A 23619-nucleotide genomic window follows, 5' to 3' on the forward strand; every position below is an offset into this window, starting at 1 on the left:
AATAAACTATCACCTCTGGGTTAATATGGCTGTAAAACTAGATGTGTCTTCAGACAGGCTTGATGGGAAACAGTGGATTTGGCCATTGCACGAGGTTATGAAATGTAAACTCTCATTAACTTTAATGGTTTTAATTTTGAGTTTTTTTGAGTTTCTCATTACTGTAATGCATTTTCTTTACTGTATGACAGAAAAAAAATCCAATAATACAATTAATAATTTTTTATTTGGAATATAAGCATAAAGGCATAGGGTAGCCTGTACAACAAATACTGTAGGCTATCATGATGTAGAAGGGTGTTTCTTCAACTTTTATTTAAACAAACAGATTCCAACTCTTTTATTTTTGTAGGCTCATTAAAACTGACTTGGAAACTTTTTACCATGTCTTCTTTTATTTTTGGTACCTTTCAAATGCCTTTTATGTATAGATTTGATTAGTAAACTATAAAAATCCATTATAAAAAAATCCAAATTATTTCATGTTTAAAAATATGATAATTTATGATATGATAATAAACAAATAGGGAAATAAACATAAAGCATGAACATCTTTTAGAAATGACAACTGTCTCACAGTTGTGGCATCATTTCCACCACACAGAAGTGTCAGTGAAAATCTTGCTTGAGGGGAAATACGAGATTTTTTATAAAAATCACTTGTGAGCAGAGTATTTTTATTGAGTGTCATTTACAATCAAGCTATAATTTTTTGTATGAAAATATTATTTAGTTGTATTTATGTATGATACATACATTTTTTTACTATAAAATTAGCTTTAGCAAGACAAAGGAGTTAGCCATTTTATTTCCAAAACATTAAAAATGTCATTTTGTAATTCACCACTGCAGAACTCTATTGAAAAGGATACAGATGGTGGAAATAACACTGTGGTAGGAATTTCTATAACTTTCATAAAAATGGCAAAAATAAAATAAATCTCATGATGCTATGTACTTACACTGTTAGTAGATACATTTGAATAATTAGTGGGAGTGTGAAAAATGTTTTAACAAGACTTTACTTTCTAGAAGTCCACAGTGACCAAAGTTTAAGAAACAGGCATAAATACTACCAATTATTTATAAAAAAAAAAAAAAAAAAATGTCCGCATTATAGTAATGAAATTTAGACTTCTCACATTATGGCATTATGTAAGATTAATGTATTTTGATTTGAGGTTAAATATGACCCAGACTATTTTTACATTATGAATTTAATGAGCTCAGTATTTTGTAAAATAGTGTTTTAAATGTACAAATCAGAATCAGGCATGAGTCAGACATTCAAAGCATCTTTATTAATTTAATGAAAGTCAGTAGTAAAAAGGCACATAACTCAACAAAACACAACATTCCTGTGCAAAATAAACCAACAGATATCTCTTTTAGCAGTGGCAATGTAACAGCACTCTTTACTTTATTAGTCTTTTTAGGCACAATATTGCAAAATCTCACAATATTAAGGCAAATGCAATCTAATTAACAACATTAAATGCTTTCAAAATTTTAAGGTTAAAAAAACTAGGCAAACTTAAGAACACTTTCGAAGGCTTCTTGGCTTGTTCATTCATGGTTCCTTTGAAGATAGCAGTGCAACAGTTGCCAAAACCAGCCGGTTTCATAGCTCCACTGAGCTGGACACATTGGCACATTTCCCACACACCTGGTCTGGTCATACAGCTTTTTCCTAAAGGCTTCCATTGTGCATTGTTACTGCATAACTCAACAGAGGACATTCTTTGGTTTTCAACGGCCAACAAGCAGAAAAGGATCAGCGCTCTACCTTAAATAAATGATGAGCTACCCTCCCTACACCAATGTATCACATTGTTATGGTGCTTAATCGCTATTATGGTGCTACACTTCCTTTAAGGAAAGTTCCAAATGGCAAAAAATACAAAACTCCTGAAGCATTTAGGACCATATTAAATGAATTGTTCCTTCACTAAGTACAGTATATGTAGAATAGCTCATTTCATATGTAACAGAGTCAATATACTGTAATACTCCTGAGTCAGGATATGTGCAAAAACGCCTAGCGTGGCCCCAAACAGCGCTGCAGTAGCTGAACAGCAAACGTCTTCTAAGCCGCCTCCATAATATCATTCACAATCTCTGTTTCTCTATCCGCTAGGTGGCTAGTGAGGTCAGGAGGCTCGTAGTCCTGAGAAGCAAGAGCAACTGTGTGGTCCATTGGCGGCTGGGGTCGCTTTCTCTTCCAGCAGCACGTACAACGTAGACAGTCCTCGACGTTGTAATGGAAGAGTCTGCGGCACGGGTGGCAGAACTGATGGAAGAGCAGCATGAAGAGCACAGCTAAGCTGTAGCACACAATAAGCTGCACCACCAGCATTGGCGTGCACACATATTCGTAGAAGTCAGACTTAGAGTAGTACCACAAGACAATGAGGGTTACATTCTCCATAAAGCGCAGGGTGTAGTAGATGGCCAAGCGTCTCCAGCGAGGTTGCTTCTCCAGAAGGTCGTGGTCAGACAGGTCCAACTGTATGGCTGACCAACAGAAAATATTGATGCAGGCGTAGAGGAACGTGATCATGCAGAGCACCACAGTGGTGCCCAGTTTACTGAAGTTCTTCTCTATGTTCTCAGGCAATGATGCCCTCCTGACCCAGAATTCGACCCATGGTTGGAAGAAGAAAATGATCAGGTTGATCAAGCCCACCAGTACCACCCAGTACGTGAAGGCTGTGCTGAAGAGCACCAGGGTGGTGATCCGTGTGGCGATCTCTAACCCTCGCCAGAGGATCATGCACAGGTAGGCAGCAGGTTTCATTCGCACTTTGTAGTCGTCATACTTGATTTGAATGGCCAGCACACTGCAAACTAATGCCCCATATGTGATTGATATCAAGGAAATGATCATCAGGGCCACTGTAAACATACATAGTGTGTGTTAGAATATAAACAATAAATTTGAGGATTTTGTGCTTAAAAAAATAATCAGGTACAAAGTGGGTAGTTGACATAAATAGCACATTTGGGAATTTGACATGTCCTGCAATTTGGCATGCTATAGAACATTTAAAAATGGTTTTAAACAGCATTTTGCTTTTGTTATGATTATTAGGCATGCTTTTATGACATCATATTAATTGAGAGACTACATAGAATATTTGTACTTAAAAAAATAATAATTTGAATGAATGATTGCATAAAACATTTTTTTGCCCACCCACTTTTTCAGACCCCTTGGTTCCGTAAGTATTTTTTCTATTTATTTCTTACATAGCGATTTCATTATATCTGCTATAAAAGAGTTCCAAGTCATGAACCAAACAAACCAGCTGTGAGGTGAATCACAACATTATAAACTCTGATTTGAAGCAAAAAAGTATTTGAAAATCGGAAAAAAAAGGACAATGCTTTGTACTTACCGTCTTTCATGAGGCAATGAACTACAATCCCCTGAAGCACTGCAAATGATGTAATTGAATAAAAAATTATGGAAAAATATAAAACTATACTCAAAAAAATATTTCAGCCTGTATTTAAGATTTACTTCAAGACGAATCTGCCCAATTCCAGCCTTGCTGAAGCACCCCCAGATCATCACCAATCCTCCACCAAATTTCACAGTGGGTGTGAGGCACTGTGGCTTGTAGGCCTGTCCAGGTCTTGGTCTAATATTAGACGACCAGGTGAGGAATCGGTGATGATCTGGGGGTGCTTCAGCAAGGCTGGAATTGGGCAGATTCGTCTTTGTGAAGGACGCATGAATCAAGCCATGTACAAGGTTATCCTGGTAGAAAACTTGCTTCCATCTGCTCTGACAATGTTCCCCAACTCTGAGGACTGGCTTTTCCAGCAGGACAATCCTCCATGCCACACAGCCAGGTCAATCAAGGTGTGGATTGAAGACCACCGGATCAAGACCCTGTCATGGCCAGCCCAATCTCCAGACCTGAACCCCATTGAAAACCTCTGGAATGTGATCAAGAGGAAGATGGATGGCCACAAGCCACCAAATAAAGCCGAGCTGCTTGAATTTTTTGCACCAGGAGTGGCATAAAGTCACCCAACAGCAATGTGAAAGACTGGTGGAGAGCATGCCAAGACGACATTATAACATTAGTATTGTGTTGTTTAAAAATGAATATGAACTTGTTTTCTTTGTATTATTCGAGGTCTGCATCTTTGGTATTATTTTGACCAGTTGTCATTTTCTGCAAATAAATGACAATATTTTTATTTGGAATTTGGGAGAAATGTTGTCAGTACTTTATAGAATAAAACAAACATTTTCATTTTACTCAAACACATACTTATAAATAGCAAATCCAGAGAAACGGATAATTTTGCAGTGGTCTCCTAATTTTTCCAGAGCTGTATATTAGAGAATATTTTTATTGCATAATATTTGGATATTTTCAAATATATAAGTAGTCTGACAGTGTAGGGGAATTTCTCGTCATTCACAGTGTGTTGTGTAAGTGAGCGGTCGCTGTAGGGCTTTGGCACTCTTTGTTGGCCGCAGTTATCTGATTGGTGGATTATTTCCTTTCAGGATCATGGGTAGTGTAGTTCTTTACCATGGGTAGTGCAGTTCTTTTTTCTTTTTTAAGTCGATATAATGCAGACTGATGGCTTCAACAGATGCATATTCCATCGATTAAAAACCTTAAAAGGTTTAGAAGTTATCATTAAAAATCATTTTGTCTATGGAAAACGTGAATGGTATATTAACTTCCAGAACCCAACTGTTCTGCTCTAAAGTGACCAGTTACAGTAAGATATGTACTTTCCCTTAAACATTCACATACATTTTAACCTAAACTCTTGGACATCTTGGAGTCCATGGACACGTTATGCATCAACTACCCAAGACTACAAAACAGCAAACTTACGTCGTGTGGGAAGGATGTATTTTTCCTGAATGGTAGCATAGAGCTGTAGAGTGAGTTGAGGAGTGGAGCCTAGGAAGGCCTGGATGACAGCTGTGCGTTTGAAGGCATTACGGTGGATGGCTAGCTTGCGTTCGGAGTGTCCGATCTCCCATTCTAAGGCTGGGCCTAAACCTCTGCCATGCTTTAGCTTGATCTTTCTTGAAATGGTCACATACGGCTCCTCCTTTCTACCAGCCTGACAGTAAACAATCAGAGCTTCAATGCACCTGAAAGGAGAGAGGATACAAAGAGGTGTTAGTCAGACCTATAGAGAAACAAATTGACACTACACCTTTAAATTACAATGGATTTTAAGGACACCTGGCTCCTGATTATTTCAAACAAAACCAACATATGACTTAAGGAATTATTCTTACAGATGCTGTGCATCTAACATTCTGCCTAATATCATACAGGATTATAACAACATGAGAGTGAGTAAATTGCATGCATGACTCTAATTTTTGGGTGGACTATTATGCAAATTTGAGTAAATAGAGCACACTGTTATTATTAACACACTTAGCTTCCACAAGGTATCACTAATATCTAAGAGATCGAACCATTTCAGTTTTCCAGCTTACACTTTGCTGAAATATGAGAAGTGTGTTGAGCTCACTCTGTGTGAGAAAATTTTGAGTTGGCTCCACCTCATTAGTGAACAAGCTTAAAGGGATAGTTCACCAAAAATGAAAATTCTCTCATCATTTACTCACCCTCACACCATCCCAGATGTGTATGTTTTTCTTTCTTCTGCAGAACACAAATAAAGATTTTATTTTCTCTAAAGATTTTTATTTGCTATTCTCCACGATCCATGCACAACTTACCATGTGCCCCACTGAGAGCGAGAACCCCTAATCGCGACCACAAGGAGGTTACCCCATGTGAATCTACCCTCCCTAGCAACTAGGCCAATTTGGTTGCTTAGGAGACCTGGCTGGAGTCACTCAGCACACCCTGGATTCGAACTCGCGACTCCAGGAGTGGTAGTCAGTGTCAATACTTGCTTTCAAGGAGATGATGAATGAGGCTATTTTGATCTTGATATTTGATACTTGCCAATAGCAGATGCTTTTTTCCATTGAAACAAGTAACATTCCAGGGATTTTCCTGGGTCAAAAACGGTCTTCGGTGATGATTACAGTTACAGTACTGTGATACATTATATTTTGGTGTATGACATGGTTTTTAACTGTTTTCCTCATCATTGGTGGTTAGAATATCAGGCTGTCTAGCTGTTTATAATGTTTGACTTCTTCCACAGTGCTACGTAAGACCATGTAAGCTTTATGGTCTGTGCTGCGATATCAGGAGAAGCCAGATTGGGTTGCGTTTCGCAATTGATCTGCATTACTATATCACTTCAGAAAGAATCATACTTCAATTGCTCATCAGTCAAGAAAATGAAATGACTATGGTATTAACAGGAAGGTCTGGGTTTTGTAAGATAAGCAATTTCCTGTCAAAGGGAGTGATTACATGACATGGTGTCAGATATTTATAGAGTTGTGTCATCATTGACCCTTGACCCTCTCTTCTCTTTACAATCTACAGAATACTTACTGACCTCAGCACAGCATACCAAAGAAGGAGTTACTCTATATGTTGGGCCAGCACACTGCATTCCTCTGCAGTTTTTCAGACTTGCCCATAAATAAATGGGGTAAACAGATGTCATCTTGCCTATAGTTCTAGCATCTGTAAAATGAAACCTGATCAAATACCAACCAATTGCTACATTTTGGTTTTTAACTTGATTTGAAGCTAGCTGATGGTTAAAATCCACACTACAAACTTGCACTTTGGTAAGAAATTATCTGGAAATGCATGTGAATGTAAACTACTTAAAGGGATAAAGTATTATATCAAAAGTATTCAAGTATTATGGGAGATGACACACATCCTTTGCAACCCCATTTTGAGTTATTGCCCTCAGGCAGACTGTTACGAAGTATCAGGTGTCTAACTGATCGTTATAAATTTACTTTTGTGACTGAGGCTATCCGCCAATGCAATTCTTAAAATGTGCCTATGTATTTATCAAATTGTAATTGTTTTAAGAACTACAGAAACGTGCAGCAATTGTTTTTTTGTTTTTTCTTTTTGGGTTTGTTTTGTCTCTTGTCTGTCTGTTGTGAATGGAGCCCTACTACTAATTGCCCCATGTGGGATTAATAAAGTTGTAAACTGTAACTGTAAAAATAAAAATTCTGTTAGCGATTATTTATCGTCATAATGTTTATTTTTTCTGCAGAACACAAAAGGAAATGTTAGACTAAGCTGCATTCACTTTCATTGTGAATCCACGCACAACTTACCATGCACCCAATTGAGAGCGAGAACCCCTCATCGCGACCACAAGGAGGTTACCCCATGTGACTCTACCCTCCCTAGCAACCGGGCCAATTTGGTTGCTTAGGAGTCCTGGCTGGAGTCACTCAGTACACCCTGGATTCGAACTCGCGACTCCAGGGGTGGTAGTCAGCATCAATACTCGCTGAGCTACCCAGTAATCTTTTCCTTTTATCATAAATCAGCATATAACAATTGTTGGAAAAATATTAATTTTAAATAAATATGCAAACCTCAACATATACACTACATATGTTAAGAAGTGAGTGTGGTCTGTGGTGGCTCTGTGGTTAAGGCTCTGGGTTACTGATCAGAAGGTTGGGGGTTCAAGCCCCAGCACTGCCAAGATGCCACTGTTGGGCCCTGGAGCAAGGACCTTGACCCTATCTTCTCCAGGGGCACTGTATCATGGCTGACCCTGCACTCTGACCCCAGCTTAGCTGGGATATGTGAAAAAAAAAAATTTTCACTGTATATGTGTGATTAATAAAATTATTATAAACTCCATCTTATTAAACTGAAAAACATGTTTACTCAACAAGACTGAACTTATGTTGAAATTCGACACACAGATACCAGAGGCATTGGGAATATCCAAAATATCAATTAGGAGACTTCCAAAACACTCTGTAGCCATTTGGAGTAATAAACTTTTTAATAACACAAACTTATACATGTATTCAAAACAAACTGTAAGGATATGTCAGCATAAAGAGTGAAACTACAACTTGTGCTGCAAATATGTTGTGATGTGACTTGTTACAAGATCTGTCTGGCATATGGGTGGAACCAGAGGCCTGGGTAGCTCAGCAAGTATTGATGTTGACTACTACCCCTGGAGTTGTGAGTTCGAATCCAGGGCGTGCTGAGTGACTCCAGCCAGGTCTCCTAAGCAACCAAGTCACATGGGAAAACCTCTTCGTGGTCAAGATTAGGGGTTCTTGCTCTCAATGGGGCGAGTGGTAAGTTGTGTGTGGATCGCAGAGAGTAGCATGAGCCTCCACATGCTGTGAGTCTCCACGGTGATAAAGATGTGTGGATTGACTGTCTCAGAAGCGGAGGCAACTGAGGCTTGTCCTCTACCACCTGGATTGAGATGAGTAACTGCGCCACCACGAGGACCTACTAAGTAGTGGGAATTTGGCATCCAAATTGGGGAGAAAAGGGGATAAAAAAATAAATAAATAAACAAATAAAATAAAAAAATATATACACTGATCAGCCACAACAATAAAACCACTGACAGATGAAGTGAATAACATGGATTATATTGTTACGATGGCACCTGTCAAGGGGTGGGGTATATTAGGCAGCAAGTGAACAGTCAGTTCTTGAATTTCATGAGTTGGAAGCAGGAAAAATGGGCAACCTTAAGGATCTGAGCATCTCCAAAACGGCAGGTCTTGTGTGGTGTTACCTGTATGCAGTGATTAGTACCTACCAAAAGTGGTCCAAGGAAGAACAACCAGTGAACCGGCAACAGGGTCATGGGTGCCCAAAGCTCCTTTCTGAGTTTGAAGTAATTTTGATATTTTGTTTTCTGGGACTAAAGGTCAAACATGTCATAAGTTTGTAACAAAACAGGAAACAGTTAAAAAAAAAAAAAAAGTTGGCATAAATAGTTTATAATAATCTTTTATAGTTACTTCTTAACAAATAAGCAGTTTTAAAATATTGTATATTAAATATTTATTATATTACTGAGAACTTCTGTCCACCAAATCAATGTCAGTTGGTGTAACCATGTAAAAAAATATCAAATATTTTATATTATATATTTATATCAGTAGGCCTATGTTTTATACTTATTTATATTTGTATAGATATTTTTCATATATACACTGCTTCTTTTTCAAGACACAAAAATTTTATTTCTAAGAACTTGACATTTTATTTTCGATTTTTTATTTATTTATTTATTTTTTTATCTTTATCACCCTGGACTTGTCTGTGACCCATATATAAACATACTGGAGCTTTTTTATGCTGGAGCTGTTTGTCAATATTTTGATCATGTGATCAAGTATCATCATCACTCACTACTCTCCTACCTTATAATGGGCCCCATCTGCAGCAGATGCATGAAGAGCACAAAGGGTCGGTCTCTCCCCAAGTCCCGGTGCACGAACGTCAGAGTGAGCTGTGTCAGCACCGACGGCACCAGTATGAATGTAATGGTCAGGCCCATCCACACCGAGTCTTCACTCGTATGATACATGCTGCTGAGCAGAGAGGCGCAGATGAACTCCGCGCAGTACAGGACGGTTGTCCACACCACGCTGAAGGGTGGATGCACTTTGCTGTGGTTGATCACCATCATGACCCCGTTTTCATTCGGGGTCACAGCGGACTGCTGTTGTGTCAACACCATAATATCATGGTCGCTGGGCTTGTTGTTTTCCATCTCTCTGACGGCTTGCATTACTTCTTACGAGCTTTATATCGATCGATCGGAAGCAACGTCATTCTCGGTGGTTCGGTTTTCAAATGGTGACCGTCTGCATGGTCCATTCATGTGAACTCGGCTCTGAATTCCACACTGCCACATACGCAGTACTGGAAAATAAAGGAAAGTACATGGATGAAGTATCTTGCATTGCGCTCGAGCATAACGAAACCACCACGCGCACCGAATCAGCACCGATCACGCGCGCACAAACATAAACAGCCGAGTTGGATGAGTTTTACTAGACAAGAAACAAACATATCATTAGGCTCACCGAGACTTTAGCATACTCATTCTGCCAGATACTAGTACGTTTTAAGGAATCAATGTCAAAACGGCTTGCCATATACTGTGTACCGATGCCATGCCCCCAGCTCAGATTATTTAAAGTGTCATGTCGTTTCCATTTTCTCAGAAAATCTTGCAATGGACTTGACAATGATCAGAAGAGCCAGGTGTGTCCTAACATGCAGCGACTGAAAGCATTCACTGTCTGTCTGCTGGTGTCCCACGGGCCCTAGTGCACGTCGGATGTGGATGTTATTGGTAAACCATAATGGAGTGTTGTCTGCTATTTTTAACTGCATTATTTTGTTAGTGTGGGTGTTTCCTCATGCACACCAGAAGAATATGCAAATATGGCTGTCTTGACTTTGGCATTTAAATCAAACATGTGCATTACTACCTACAGTTTGGTAATAAGAGAAGAAAACAAAAACCTGTGTCAGAACAATATGTGGGTGAGGAACGCAGTCTGGCTGAAATGTCCATAAGCATCCTTTCAGTCATCTTGCATTAAAAAATTGGCACTGTTTTTTGTTTTTAAAATCAGGGAATTAAAAGCTAGCAAGTAAAATTAATCAAATAATATTTGGATAGAAGATAAAAAAGGTGAGTATTATAGGACTTTCAATAAAATTCCAAGGCAAAAGTGACCATCAAGAGCACTTTTTGATCAAAAAAAAAAAAAAAAATTAAATATCGGATGCTATTCAAAAAAGCACCTCTGATTTATTTTTTATTTTTTATTATATAACCAGTTCCTCCAGGAAAAGCACATAATTGTAATTTTACAATGTGAGTGATCTAGATCTGGGGTTTTCAAACTTTTTAATGACAAGGACCCCTAAATATGATGATCCCCTTATGCAAGGGCCCCCCTTTCTTAACATACTACGGTGGCTATATATTTTCATGTAACAGGGCTCCAGACTAAAAAATAACTTAGGAGCCATTGGCTCCTAAACTGAAACTTTAAGGAGCCAAATGGCTGTTTTTAGTAGCCAAATCACAGATTTTCTCGATTTAGAGTGCTGTTCAGAAACAAGGTAGAAAGCCAAAGAAAAGGAAGACAGCTGATAACCCATTAATCAGAGGTTTAATAAACAAAATTTGTCAGAGTAAAATTTACTCAAATTGAAGAAAATTTTACTCTATGCCAGATAACATTTGGTCCCTCTCTGAAAAGAGTAAAAGTTTCTCTTTTGATAGAGCTGTTTTTCCAGAGTTAATTATGCTCAATTTAGTGATAATATTTGACTCTTTCCTGTGATATTTGACTCTATTTAGTGTTTTTTTTAATCAACTCTCGTACAATTTTACTCAGTTCAGAGCTAAAAGAAATTGACTCTGCTACTTTTTAACTCTGTTCAGAGGATCTTCAAATTTACTCTGCCACAATTTACTTCCCCTCCAGAGTTGTTTATCATCAATTATGAGTGAACTACAAAGAATAACTCTATCCAGAGTTATTCTTCTGAATTACAACATTCATGTTTTACCCTCAAAAAGCCCTAAAATATAAATGAAAAACTTGCTTTTCAGTCTGAAAATAAAATCAACAACAAACTGTATACTCATGTCTCACAATTTTATTTTTCAAGTACCTGTTTAAACAATATTACACTTACACTTAATTCACTTGTGATCATAAAAAAATAAATAATGAAAACAATAATACAAAAAAAAATAAAAATAAATTGTGATAGTGATAATGTAAGGGAGAAGACGAAGAAGAATTACATGAAACAATATGGTACAATATACAAATCAGAATCACAACCATAAGACATCAGAATGTCAAACAACTTGTGCAAAATATCCGTAATCTCCAAAACAGAAGGTGCTTCTGTGGTATGTGCAACTTTGTAAGCATGGATATGTTCAGCTAAACAAAACGTTTTCAGTGCAGTTGTTATCAAAAGGACCTGCTCATCTTTGATAACAATATTCTGGATTACATGAAATACAGGCATGTCATTCTGAACTTGAACACAAACCGCTAACCCTAACCGATAAGTATTTCCACAGCGCTTGACCCATTTCACATTTAGGACCTTAGTCCACATAGGTACATTAAGTTTCTCAGCCATCTCAGCACCAACTTCCATTTCATTCAAGGGGGCCATTTTCCCAGGACCTAATTTCATGTCATTTGGATCAAATGTTTGCCAAATGTAAGCCATTTGGCACTGGTGTTTCTTTGCTAATGTTTTCGTTATGTTTTTAAAGCTTTTCAACTGCTTTTTAAAAAAGTTATGCTTCGCTTCGTAACGCATGCACCAACAATGTAGCAGTGGTCCAATTTTCTGCATACAACTGGGGTAATGCACCATAAAATGATGCTTTGGCAACAAGTTCTTATCAGGAAACAAATGCTTAAACAAACTGTGGTGCTCTGCAATCAGGTGTTTCAAATAAATGGTGATACCAGTGGATATAACTGAAGAAAACACTATATTGACTATCTGAAGCAATAAAAATGAACAATACCAGTGCTGATCATTAGGACGCACAAGATCTCCAAACATAATGGGTAGATGACGCAGTAAACACCAGCTCTGAGTGGCATTTAAGCCCAGGTCATTGGAACCCTCTCTTAATGCTACACCAGGAGGTTTGTTGTTTTGTTCCATGAAGCCATAATTAAAACTCTGAATTCGTCTGTGTACTTCTGCTGATGTGGTGTAATTGTCAATCAGGTGCTGAATAAGTAATTTCATCTCATATTGTGCAACCCCCTCTAATATATCATGCATGATATCAACCGAAAAATTTGCAGTGGTGTGGAAATATTGCAAAGAATTTAAAAGGCAAGACTTTTTTACTCCCATTACATAAGGTAGACTGGGATTGCTCTGCATATTCTGACAGTGTTCAGCATGAAGTTCTTTAGTTCGCACTGACATCTTTGGACTATCTTCACTGAACTCTGTCTGAAAGTCTTCTTTCTCTAGTAGGCAAAAGCGGCAACAGTACCTAGCACTAAACGATTCCACAAAACCAAATAAAGAATGAACACCAAGGTTGTCACCAGTAACTTGGACAATGGTTCCATAAACTGTATGATCAAATAAAGGAATCTGAATTCCATTGGTTTCCAGTGTTGAGATATCCTGGACAAGCGGCCCTAGTATTTTATCAAACCCATAAGTTTTGATATCTTGTGCATGAAATAAAGCAACTAAATGGATATTTAGTAAACTCGAGTTGTATTTAGGGGAAATATTTCTAAGGGTAAAATAGATAGCTCCTAACTTAAGTATTCCTCGTTTTGATCCAAGGGGGTTTGAGCATTCAAATTCATCAAAAAAAAAGCTGGATCTGAACTGCATGTCTTTGTTTTGAGAAGAGCGCATGATTCTTAAAGAATTGTCCATCGTGTATGTCATAAAGACAATTTGGTCTTTGTTGTGAATCTCTCGTCATCATATCTTTAATGTTAGGGTGCTTATAAATGGACTGTAATGTCTCAAGAATTGGTATATATACAAATTTATCCTTAACAATGGTTTGGGCATAAGTTCCAGTTGTTCTGTTACGCCGTGTAGCAAATCTTGTTCCGAGAACATATTCAACAGGATATATTTTTTCCCCATTTCTCTGAAAAGTACTGCATTCTCTTGCTCTCAGTGTTTAATGCCACAAAAGGATTTTGCATTTTTTCAAAACACTGATCAATTTGAGACTCAACAGCACTCTTTATGGGCTCCTCTAAAGATTTTTCACAGATTCTTGAGTTTGACTATGAATGTCTCCAATCACTTCTTCTAGAGCACTAACAACATAGTTAATAGTTGTCTCTGCGACACCAGCAACTTTAAGTTCAGCTACCACTGTTGCACAACTGTTTACTATATTTGTTTTTAAGAGTACAGACTCACAAGGTGAATTTTGGTTTGGTAAAACACCTACATCCCCTAATGAAATGGAGTTGGTGGTGGATGAGCTTTCACCATAATCGGTGCGTGAACTGTCAATTGCACAACACTTGCTGAGATGCTTTCGTAATCCAGAAAAACTATGGTAAACATGTGAACAACCTCTTAGAGCACATTTTAACTTCAGACTTTTTCCTGGACAAAGGCCATGAACTAACTTAAAGTGCCTTATAAGGGCATTGGCACTAGCATGCCCCCTTTTACAAATGAAACAATTCATCTGCTCACTGGAGCATTCTAGCTCTCAACTCAGCCACTCTGGGATTCACCTTGGTGGTTTCAACATCTATGTCATAGACAGTGGTTTGCAGAAAGCTATACACATTGGTCAATTCCTGACAGTATGAGGTGCCAAAGACAAAGTGAGCTTTGAAAAGCTCATCAACACAGGCCAGTGAATTAGAGGCCTTACAGGGTAGAGCATGTTGGTCAATTACAATAAAACAAGACTGGACCCTACTTCTCTTCGGCCCAACAACAAGTAGATATGGCTGGAGACTCTCTCCAATGCTATCCAAGTGCCCTTGGATACTGGTTCCGGTCTGTAAAAGAATGAAAACACATTAGTGCCAATGTGACTTAACAGATAAAGTCAATATACAGCATGAATAAAGATACAGTGATGTCTTCCACCAAAGTTTCTCTATTACATACTTCCAACAGATTGTTACTAAGTATGTGTTAAGTAGAAAATAATAGCACAAGAACAATAATTTAAAGGACAGGTGATCTTTAAGAACCTGTATGAGAAGTAAGCATGTTCAAGGTCACATAGTAACACGACATTATGAACTAGTGTCATTTGATCAGCTTCATCAGTAGCTTCACCTTTATGAATTTCACAAGACAATCACATGCTTGTCTAGCTGAGATTTTTCCCGGTCTTTTGCGGCCTTGACTTGAGGGTGGCAAAAGGTGAACCAGCATCAGAATGGAAGACATATCGCTGTCCTAACCTGGAGACACGGAAAACAAAATAAACAAAAAAATAATAAAAAATAGGCTTTTAGGTTTGGTTTTTAGGTAGAAGGGGTTGAACATACCCTCCTACTCATTTTAACTTAACTTCAACTTGGATGATGTGCTGGTATAAATACATTAACCACTCCAGTACCTTAGTTTATACTGCACACAGATTCAGTATTAACAGCACATTCATGGCCAAGTCTTGATGACAACAGATGTGTGGATGAATTAAGGTGAAACCTCTACAGATACTGAAATGCGGTCATACAGTTAAACTTTATCTACAACATGTCAACCATGCGTCCCAAATGAAAACAATTTCAAACTGTAAATCTGCAACTCCTGTACTAGGCCTTTGAGAAAAGATCAGGGTAGAAATGTTAGAGAAACAGGTAATTATCATTCTAACAGTTTACCCATTGCAAGTCTGTGTTGCATAACTTGCATATGAATCATGCATGTCTAATGGGTAAAGTTGTGACCAAAATTGAAACTCTATATATCTGAATAAAGCTATGCTTTTCATGAATGCATAACTTCCTCTAAAACAATTTAGGGTATAGCACAATAGTTACCTTCTTCAACTTCAGTGGCTTCAGCATTTTGGATGAGGTCTTGGAGCTCACTAGTCTGTGTGAGGCCACGGCTCTGTGCAATAACCTGTGGTTTTATGTTGGTAGACCACTTCTCCAACAACTTTGCAGAGGTCGCATCACCAAATAGAAGTCCAAAATCTTGATCAATCTGTACAAAATAACAAAGATAATTAAAGTAGGTACCACAGTAGGAACTCACTTTGTTTACCTAACGAGTCTGTGTTACTGCAGAACAACAATAGCACTTGATTTCATATTTGTTTGTTTGTTTAAACAATTGAAGTCTCACATACCAAGCCTGGTATATCCATGAATCGCGGGAAAATGGATAGAATATCAGGTGCCTCTTTAGGGTCGTGCAGCATCTTCTGGCGATAGGCCAGTGTTAACCTCATCTTTTCCTTTACCACTGCCTCATCACCTGTATGCTTCATCAGGGCAATTGCTTCCTGACACTGACGTTCATCATTCAACCAGCTGTCTTCTTTGTAGGGATCCCTGTCAGCAGTTGGCCCACCTGAAAGTGTTTAAGACAATATGAAAACCACATTTGTAGTCCCTTTTCTTTCCAAAGCACAACATACCAACACTAGATACATGACAGGAAATAACATGGAAAACATGCATATATCCTAGAGTGACATTTAAATTTGCCCAACGCTGATGATTATGCAAAGCATGTTTGCATTTAAAAAGAAAAGCGCTTATATACTATGTAACTCTTGACCTCATTCACAATATGACTTAATGACAGACCAATTTGGAACAAAAGAATACTTCAAAGACAAGTCACAAATGTTAAGATGAGTAAAATAATCAAGTTGTATGTTCATTTGAAAAAAAAAAAAAAGTTATTCAAGCCTTGCAGCCAAGCTAATAAAAGCACTGACTAAACATCAAATATTGCACCTGTCTGTGGTTGCCGTGGGCGTTTCATCCATCCCTCTGATCCTTCTTTCTGCAGCGTTTTAATTCTCCATGCCAAATATCCACTTCCATCTTCTGCATTGTAATAATGCTCCTATGACCAGAACAATACACAGACCTAGTTGTTATACATTACACGACTAAGGAAATAAATGCCGTATCAATTATAATGTAGATAATCTTTACTCTGAAATATACAGAGTATATCCTCCTCCTGTAAATCAAAAAGATTGAGAGGCAAAAGCTACTTACATAACCAAGTTTGCTCCTGGGGTCAGCCAAGTATGGGAATAGGGAGATGATTCCCTTCGCATATTCTTCCTTCAAACGTCGGGAAGGGCTTGTTCTACACACAAAAACATAAACCAATTACAACCCATAACATCATAAACATCAATTTACAAATTACTGTATGAACAACCTACCCATGTTCATTTGTCAAATGTGCTACCAAGATTTCCACCACGTCACGTCTTCTGCCATCTGACAGACTTTTAGTGCGAGCGTATTCATTTATGACCTTCTCGCCTCCAGGGCTGCTCTTTAGGATATCTTCGACCATCTGGAGAGGGAAATGATGTAATATTGAGCAGAGATGAGAAATTAACAACTGACAAGAGTATATAGTTCCAAATATCTTTACTATTTAAGTAATTCTATATAGATGTAATTCAGAGGCAAGATTGGTGATCCTTACTTGGGCAAGACGACGTTCCTCAGCTCGATTTTTTTCAGGAGGACTTCTAATCAACATTGCTGTGTCATCAGACTCTGATGTGCCCCCAGCATCTCCTAATGAGCTTGAGCTTAAAGAATCTTCAATATAAACCATATCAATGGTCTGATTATCTGTTCATACTACTTTGATAGCATGCTACACAGCTATTAAGAATTAGTCCAATAGACATATTAGCCTGTGCAAATCAGTGAATTGGTGAATATTGCTGAGAATAAACACAAAACATAATAAGCATGTCAAACAACTTACCATCAAAACTTGCTGTGCCTGGGATGAAAATTTCTAGGACACCAAGGTCTGGTCGTGTCAGCAGATATTCAAATGCTTCCTCATCAACTTCTGTCTTCGAGTCATCAAAGACTTTAACGTCCATTGTAGGAAGATCAAATTTCTTGGCAACTGAAGGAAGACAAACCACTGGCAAATTGACAAAGGACAGCAATGCCAAAAAACACAAACAGTTATTTTTATACCCCATAAGATACAATCATACACTTATTTTATTACTATTAAAAACTATTTTTTCAGAGGGAAAATTATTAAAGATTTTAACAATGTTAAAGTTTGTTATTTCTCACCACATTCCAAAAACATCTGAAATGTAAAAGGTGTTGGAGAAAAAATATATTTCTTGCTATCTTTGAACTTCACTCTGACAACATTGTTGGTTTGCATCCTGAAGGAACCAAAAAGACAAAGTTAAACAAAAGGCGATAACACTCACAATCAGATGAAAAAAAGAACATTCGTTAACCCTTTAGAATACTGTTCGGTCATTAATGAATAACTACACAGGAACAAATGAGTAATGCACTATTAACATTCTAGTAACTACTATTAACTAACAAGAAATTCTGATTAACGAATTAGTAAGAAATAGCGTTCAGTTGAATGAGGTAGTTCACTATTAGCTACTCAATAACTATTTTTTCATACCTCCCAGAGGACTACTAAGAACTACTGTATACAAGTTCATAATTAATGTGAATAATGTATAATATAAGGTAATGGTAACCCACTAGTAATGACTCAAGTATTACCAAATCCATCTGAAAGAATTACTATTCAAAATCTTACTAAAATCTCAAAAACTTCAGTCATTACTAGGGGGTTATCATGCTTTTCACTTTATAATACTGATCCAAATAATAAGTAGTTCCTTCTGAAGGATGTAGTAGGGTAACACTTGAGTCATTACTATCCAAAACCTTACAAAAGACTCAAAAGTTTACAGTGACTTCAGTCAATATTAGGGAGTTATCATGCTTTTCACTTTAGAATACTGATCAAAATAATTAGTAATTCCTTCTGAAGGATTTGGTAATACTTGAGTCATTACTAGTGGGTTATTTGTTCCTGTGTTTCCCATTATTCATTAATGACGGAACAGTATTCTAAAGTGTTACCGAACAGGCATTAGTGCACTACACAACATGAATTATCTTTGTTCACTAATGTGTTTTTAATTTGTAATAACTGTCTAATAGTTCTGTTAAGGCATGGTGCTCAATGCTCACCCACATAAAAATTGCCTCCAGCAATCCAATTAAGGCTAACGTTAACTTAACTCTTTACAGAGTCAAGTACATGTGGTGCACAACTCGAGCCGCTAGTCACAATAGTTTAGTGGACAAACATTTGATAGGCAGCTAGCTAGTTTCACTGTTGTCAATTAATGTTCATGTAATCTATATGTTAGCTTTTTGCTTTCAATATAACTTTGCTTAACTTAGTTCTTGAGGCCAGCTTAAATTAAGGTTAGGCTATGTGTTTGCCTCCACAGTGAAGCTAACATTAAATTAGCTAAAGTAGGTTTTAGTAAAGTTTTGGTGCACCACAGCATCTAACAAGTGATTAGTGAATTTTCCTCATTAGCTAGCATTGTGTCGAGCACTAACGTTCACGTTAAACTTCGCATCAAGTTAACATGAGAAAGCTATCTCTATAATATTCAAAAAACGTGGCAAACTGATCTCAAAACAGAGGCGAATATTATGAAAATGAATAAGACTTTGAAACTTTACTTACTTTAACATCCAGTAGAAGCGCAACTTCTCTTCTAAACCCACAAACGGCAGCGATCGCGATGGCCGTGACGAACAGTAATGGCGGATAAACTAAACTTTGGGAGGATAATTTTGGGGAGGAGTCACAGTTACTCTTTAATTTCGCTCCCACTCTACTGACACATTTTACTCTGTACACTCAAAATAGAGCAAAAACAACTATTTTTGAGGGGAAAAAAATTAACTCTGGAAAAACTACTCTGCCATTTTTCCTGTGATATATGCTCTAGCTGAGAAGATAAGTTTGCATTCCCTTTTTGTCTCATAAATGTTCACACCCCTTTCATAATTTATACAAATATAAGAGATAAAATAATTTTTTTATCTGGTACTGCTCTGCTACATTACAGATATTTACATAAAGTATAGTATGCATATAGAAGTGTGTTGCCTTCTTGAGCATCAGTGAATGTTTGCACCTTGTGTAATAGTTGTGTACAAGTTCCTCAAATGTCCTAAGTGTCAAAATCGTAATTATATATATATATATATATATATATATATATATATATATATATATATATATATATATATATATATATATTGTTGCCTTTTTGTCTTTCTTTACTGTTACCGGATGGCCCAGACACAGAGACTGCAAGAGTGCAAATTGAATGAAATCCCAGATGCAGTTTATTGTGCTACTCCAATCCCAATCAGTAATTACCAGAAGAAAAAAAATGGTACACAATACAGGACTTTTAATTATACAGAAGCCTGAAATACACATGGGACTCTTATTCTGAAATGTCTTCGCTCTCAGTTGTGCACTCACTGATGGCGAAATCTCTGAGAAAGTGAATCTGATTCAAACTGCTAACCTGGGCTCCTGAGTTCAAACCCTCAGTTCATTTTGGGTGACTGATGAAAAAGATCCGATTCAAAAGAGTCATTTGTTCACGACTCTCTCGTGCTGGGTTTGTTGATGCGTGCAGTGCAGTGAGCTCATCAGAAACAGAATGGGTGAAAAGCAGCGTGAGACACACTGGCAATTTGTGGCAGACAAGCCTCTCGTTCATCCGGAAAGGAGGAAGTAGAAACCGGATTAACAATCATAAAGACTTGAATTCAACATAAAACACTGAACTGAAACATAACAAAAGTGCACACACAAAACACTGCTGCGTGCGTCTCTCTCTCTCTCTCTCTCTCTGGCGTTCCCGGCTCCTCCTTTTATCTCTCTTCTGCTGATTGGGCAGCTCAGCGTCGGGCATGAATCTTCTCAGCCCGGCCACACCCTCCTCTTCGTCACATACCCCCACCGCCCGATTCAGGCCGGGGAAACCTCTGGTCTGACTTACTCCCCTCCCTTCCTGGAGGGGAGGAGTTGCCCTTTGGCCATTCTGTCACCGGCTGGTCTTCCCCACCTCCTGGGTACCTGGGTAGGATGAGGGGAATGGAGAGAGAAAGATAGCGGGGGAGAGAGAGAAGAAAGAAAAGAAAAAAAAACTCTGGTTCCCGACCACGCCGCCATTCGGTCCTCAGCCAGCTGTCCAGCAATCCTCCACAACGCCAGGCGATGGCAGTGGATTCCACCTCCTGGTGGCCGGCAGCAGCTCCTCCGTCCCCCTGGCGGATGGCAGCGGGCCCTCCGCTTCCTTGCGGATGGCAGCGGTTCCTCCGGCGATGGCAGTGGTGACTCCATCCCCTGGCGGATGGCAATGGCTCCTCCACTTCCTGGTGGATGGCAGTGGCTCCTCCATCTCCTGGCGGACAGCTCCAGTACCGTTGAACCACTCCTCTTCTCGGCGTCATGATCCTCCATCAGCGGCGAGGGCTCTCTGACGGTGCGTCTTCTTCCAGTCCCGGGTTTCGGCACCAGTGTTGCAGACAAGCCTCTCATTCATCGGTGAAGGAGGAAGCAGGAACCGGATTAACAATCAAAAAGACTTTAAATCAGCATAAAACACTGAACTGAAACTTAACAAAAGAGCACACACAAAACACTGCTGCGTCTCTCTCTCTCTCTCTCTTTCTTTCTCTCTCACTGATTGGGCAACTCAGTGCGGGTATGAAATTCTCTCAGCCTGTTCAGTCCCTCCTCCTCTAAACCACATATGAATGCACACAACCCGACTGTTGCCAGTAGCCACTAGATTTGCAATTATTGTCGCAATCAATTATTTTTGGTCGCATTTGCGACCATTTTAGTCGCAGTCTGGAGCCCTGTGTTTAAATACCCATGTATACTGTGTGAGAAAAATAGTAAGTTAAATTAAATAATTCAAATTAAATAATTGGTTATTATACAGTACTTAAGCAAAAATAATAATTAAAATATTATGTGGAACAAATTTACATTTTTATATTTACTAACATAGTTAGGAATGAGTTAACTGTTCTTTTTTCTACCCACTACTAAAACTTATTTATTTATTTATTTTTTAATGTAATTTTAGATTCTAAAACTGGAAATATATATTTTTTCTTTAATTAAAATGAGTTTGTAGTCTTTTAAAAGCAGAATGAAAAACAAAAAAAATTCTAATTTCAAAATTCAATTTCCTCTTAAATTTTCCAGAGACCCCTAGCACCCACTTCCGGCCCCCTGAATGACCCCAGAACCCTGATTTAGACACTGTTCTTCTTTAAAATTCCCATCTCATTTTAACCATTTCTTAATGCTGCTAGGACACGAGAAACAGTTTTTTGAAATGTGATCAGACATAAGATTAAGAATTTATCAAGCAAGAAAATGTTGTTTTCTGTTTAAACTGCTGTGTAAACAATGATTCAGTAGTTCAAGAGAAAATACTTTTAGCTTGCCATCTGTCAAGTTTTGCATCCAGTTTTTGTATAGCCTACTCAGGATGCAGATGATGCCTTAACATCAGTGACATTGAATTAATGCTTAGTTAGTATAAAAGCAGCGTACATTTAATCATGAACAGTTATATTTTTAATAACTAACATTTACAAAAATTAATAAAAAACTGTCAAATATATTGTTCATTGTTAGTTCATGATACCTAAAGCAATTACTAATGTAAGCAAACTTTACCTTATAGATTTCTGAGAGTCCGGTACTGAGCATGCCAGTTAAATAAATGGGCATGAGGAGAGAGGCACAGTGGTACTGTTGTTGTTGCAGTCCCCATCCCACAGACTCATTGTCACAGATTAGCCAGTCTAAGGATTTAACTAACAGCATGATCAGTAAACAAACACATAAGGTCTGCTCTGACTCATATCCAGACTCGTGCTATAACAACAAATGCCCACAAATTACAATATAGGACACAACACAGTGATTCAGTAAACACATGAGGTTGTTGGACTCTACCTTAGATAATATGGTGTGTGTGCAGTTGTCTGCAGGGAATCCAACATGTTATTCATGGAATTGGGTGTATTAAATGAGCCACTGTAGGTACGGGCAACATGATCACTGAGCTGTTTCCATTTGTGTCATGGCCAGCTGACAGGGGGTTGTGCGCATGGCTTTGTATGAGTTTAGTCAGCAGATAAAGTAAGCATCTGATTGGTTATGCCAGTAGTGACTTAATCAGATCAGACAAGAGAGGAGAAAAATAGGATGTTGCTTTTCCTCACATCCATTTTTAATTAAAGGAACTGGATCTTCCTCTGTAATTTGATCTAACAGAGAATCATTCAAATGGAAGACACAGGAAAAATGCAGCTATGATCGGTAGATCTAAACTCATGCCCAAAATAATTTGTGATGCTCCAACTCTGAATAACAAATTCTGAGTGAAGAAATAGATCAATAAATATTTGTTGAATTTGATTATAAAGATGTAAACAATGTTTTTAACCCCAAAAAGGGCAAGACCATAAAGAAACCTCAGAAACTTAATATATTGCTATTTTCATACACATTAGGGCCCAAATAACACAATTTCACTTTTAAAAAAAAATATTGCTTGTATTTTAAATTTGACTGTTTGGATCCCACATGGTATGCTGCACCTTTATGGTATAAAAAGAGTTAATGTTTGGCTGTGCTTCTTACAAGATTTAAATGCATTCAAAATTTTGTTTAAAGGGGTCATGAAATTATATTTTTTAAATAATTATATTATCTTCCCTGAGGTCCACTGATAATTTCAATAAAGATTTTTGCACCAAAACTATCGTAGCTTTATAATAAATGATAATTTTCCACCCTGTCTCTGGCCCTCTGACTGAAACGCTCAGTTTTGGCCTCAGCGTCTCCTTTAAACTTCAATGTAAATGCCCACTGTTCTGATTGGCTAACATCATGCAGCCCCTCAAATTCAGCCATATTTGAAACTCAATCAGAAGAGAATAAACAAGCTCTCCACAATATTATAAAACTAAATTACAGGGTTTACAAATAACGCTAATACAACACATTGCATCCAAATATATTAAACTTCACTCAAGCACAACTGTTAACACTTAACTATCAAACA

General features: G+C 37.8%; 2 protein-coding genes and 1 long non-coding RNA gene across 6 annotated transcripts; all 3 read right to left on the reverse strand.

Moving 5' to 3' along the window:
- Window positions 1-1282: 1282 nt before the first annotated feature.
- LOC127417791 (endoplasmic reticulum membrane adapter protein XK-like) lies at window positions 1283-11540 on the reverse strand. The gene is made up of 3 exons (XM_051658024.1): window positions 9314-11540; window positions 4869-5134; window positions 1283-2895 (listed from the first exon to the last, which is right to left on the reverse strand). The coding sequence occupies exons 1-3, from the start codon at window positions 9682-9684 to the stop codon at window positions 2087-2089; spliced, it is 1446 nt and encodes a 481-aa protein (XP_051513984.1). The 5' UTR covers window positions 9685-11540; the 3' UTR covers window positions 1283-2086.
- A 24-nt stretch (window positions 11541-11564) lies between these two features.
- LOC127417792 (uncharacterized) lies at window positions 11565-19470 on the reverse strand. 4 transcript variants are annotated; one of them, XM_051658029.1, is made up of 11 exons: window positions 19185-19468; window positions 17735-17832; window positions 17406-17573; window positions 17115-17233; window positions 16843-16979; window positions 16670-16763; window positions 16400-16511; window positions 15784-16007; window positions 15470-15638; window positions 14757-14884; window positions 11565-14470 (listed from the first exon to the last, which is right to left on the reverse strand). In XM_051658029.1, exons 1-10 carry the CDS (start codon window positions 19190-19192, stop codon window positions 14880-14882), a joined length of 1134 nt encoding a protein of 377 aa, XP_051513989.1. In that variant the 5' UTR covers window positions 19193-19468; the 3' UTR covers window positions 11565-14470; window positions 14757-14879. The 4 variants fall into 4 exon arrangements, with proteins under 4 accessions (XP_051513989.1, XP_051513986.1, XP_051513988.1 ...); XM_051658026.1 differs by having other exon boundaries at window positions 14757-15638; window positions 19185-19470; XM_051658028.1 differs by having other exon boundaries at window positions 14757-15638; window positions 17406-17555; window positions 19185-19465.
- Window positions 19471-19832: 362 nt separating this feature from the next.
- Window positions 19833-22404, reverse strand: LOC127417913 (uncharacterized). Its single transcript, XR_007893342.1, has 2 exons — window positions 22224-22404; window positions 19833-21111 (listed from the first exon to the last, which is right to left on the reverse strand). It is a non-coding gene; the product is annotated as an uncharacterized LOC127417913 (long non-coding RNA).
- Window positions 22405-23619: the final 1215 nt, after the last annotated feature.

This window comes from Myxocyprinus asiaticus, chromosome 27 (assembly GCF_019703515.2).
Source record: "Myxocyprinus asiaticus isolate MX2 ecotype Aquarium Trade chromosome 27, UBuf_Myxa_2, whole genome shotgun sequence".
NCBI lineage: Eukaryota > Metazoa > Chordata > Actinopteri > Cypriniformes > Catostomidae > Myxocyprinus > Myxocyprinus asiaticus.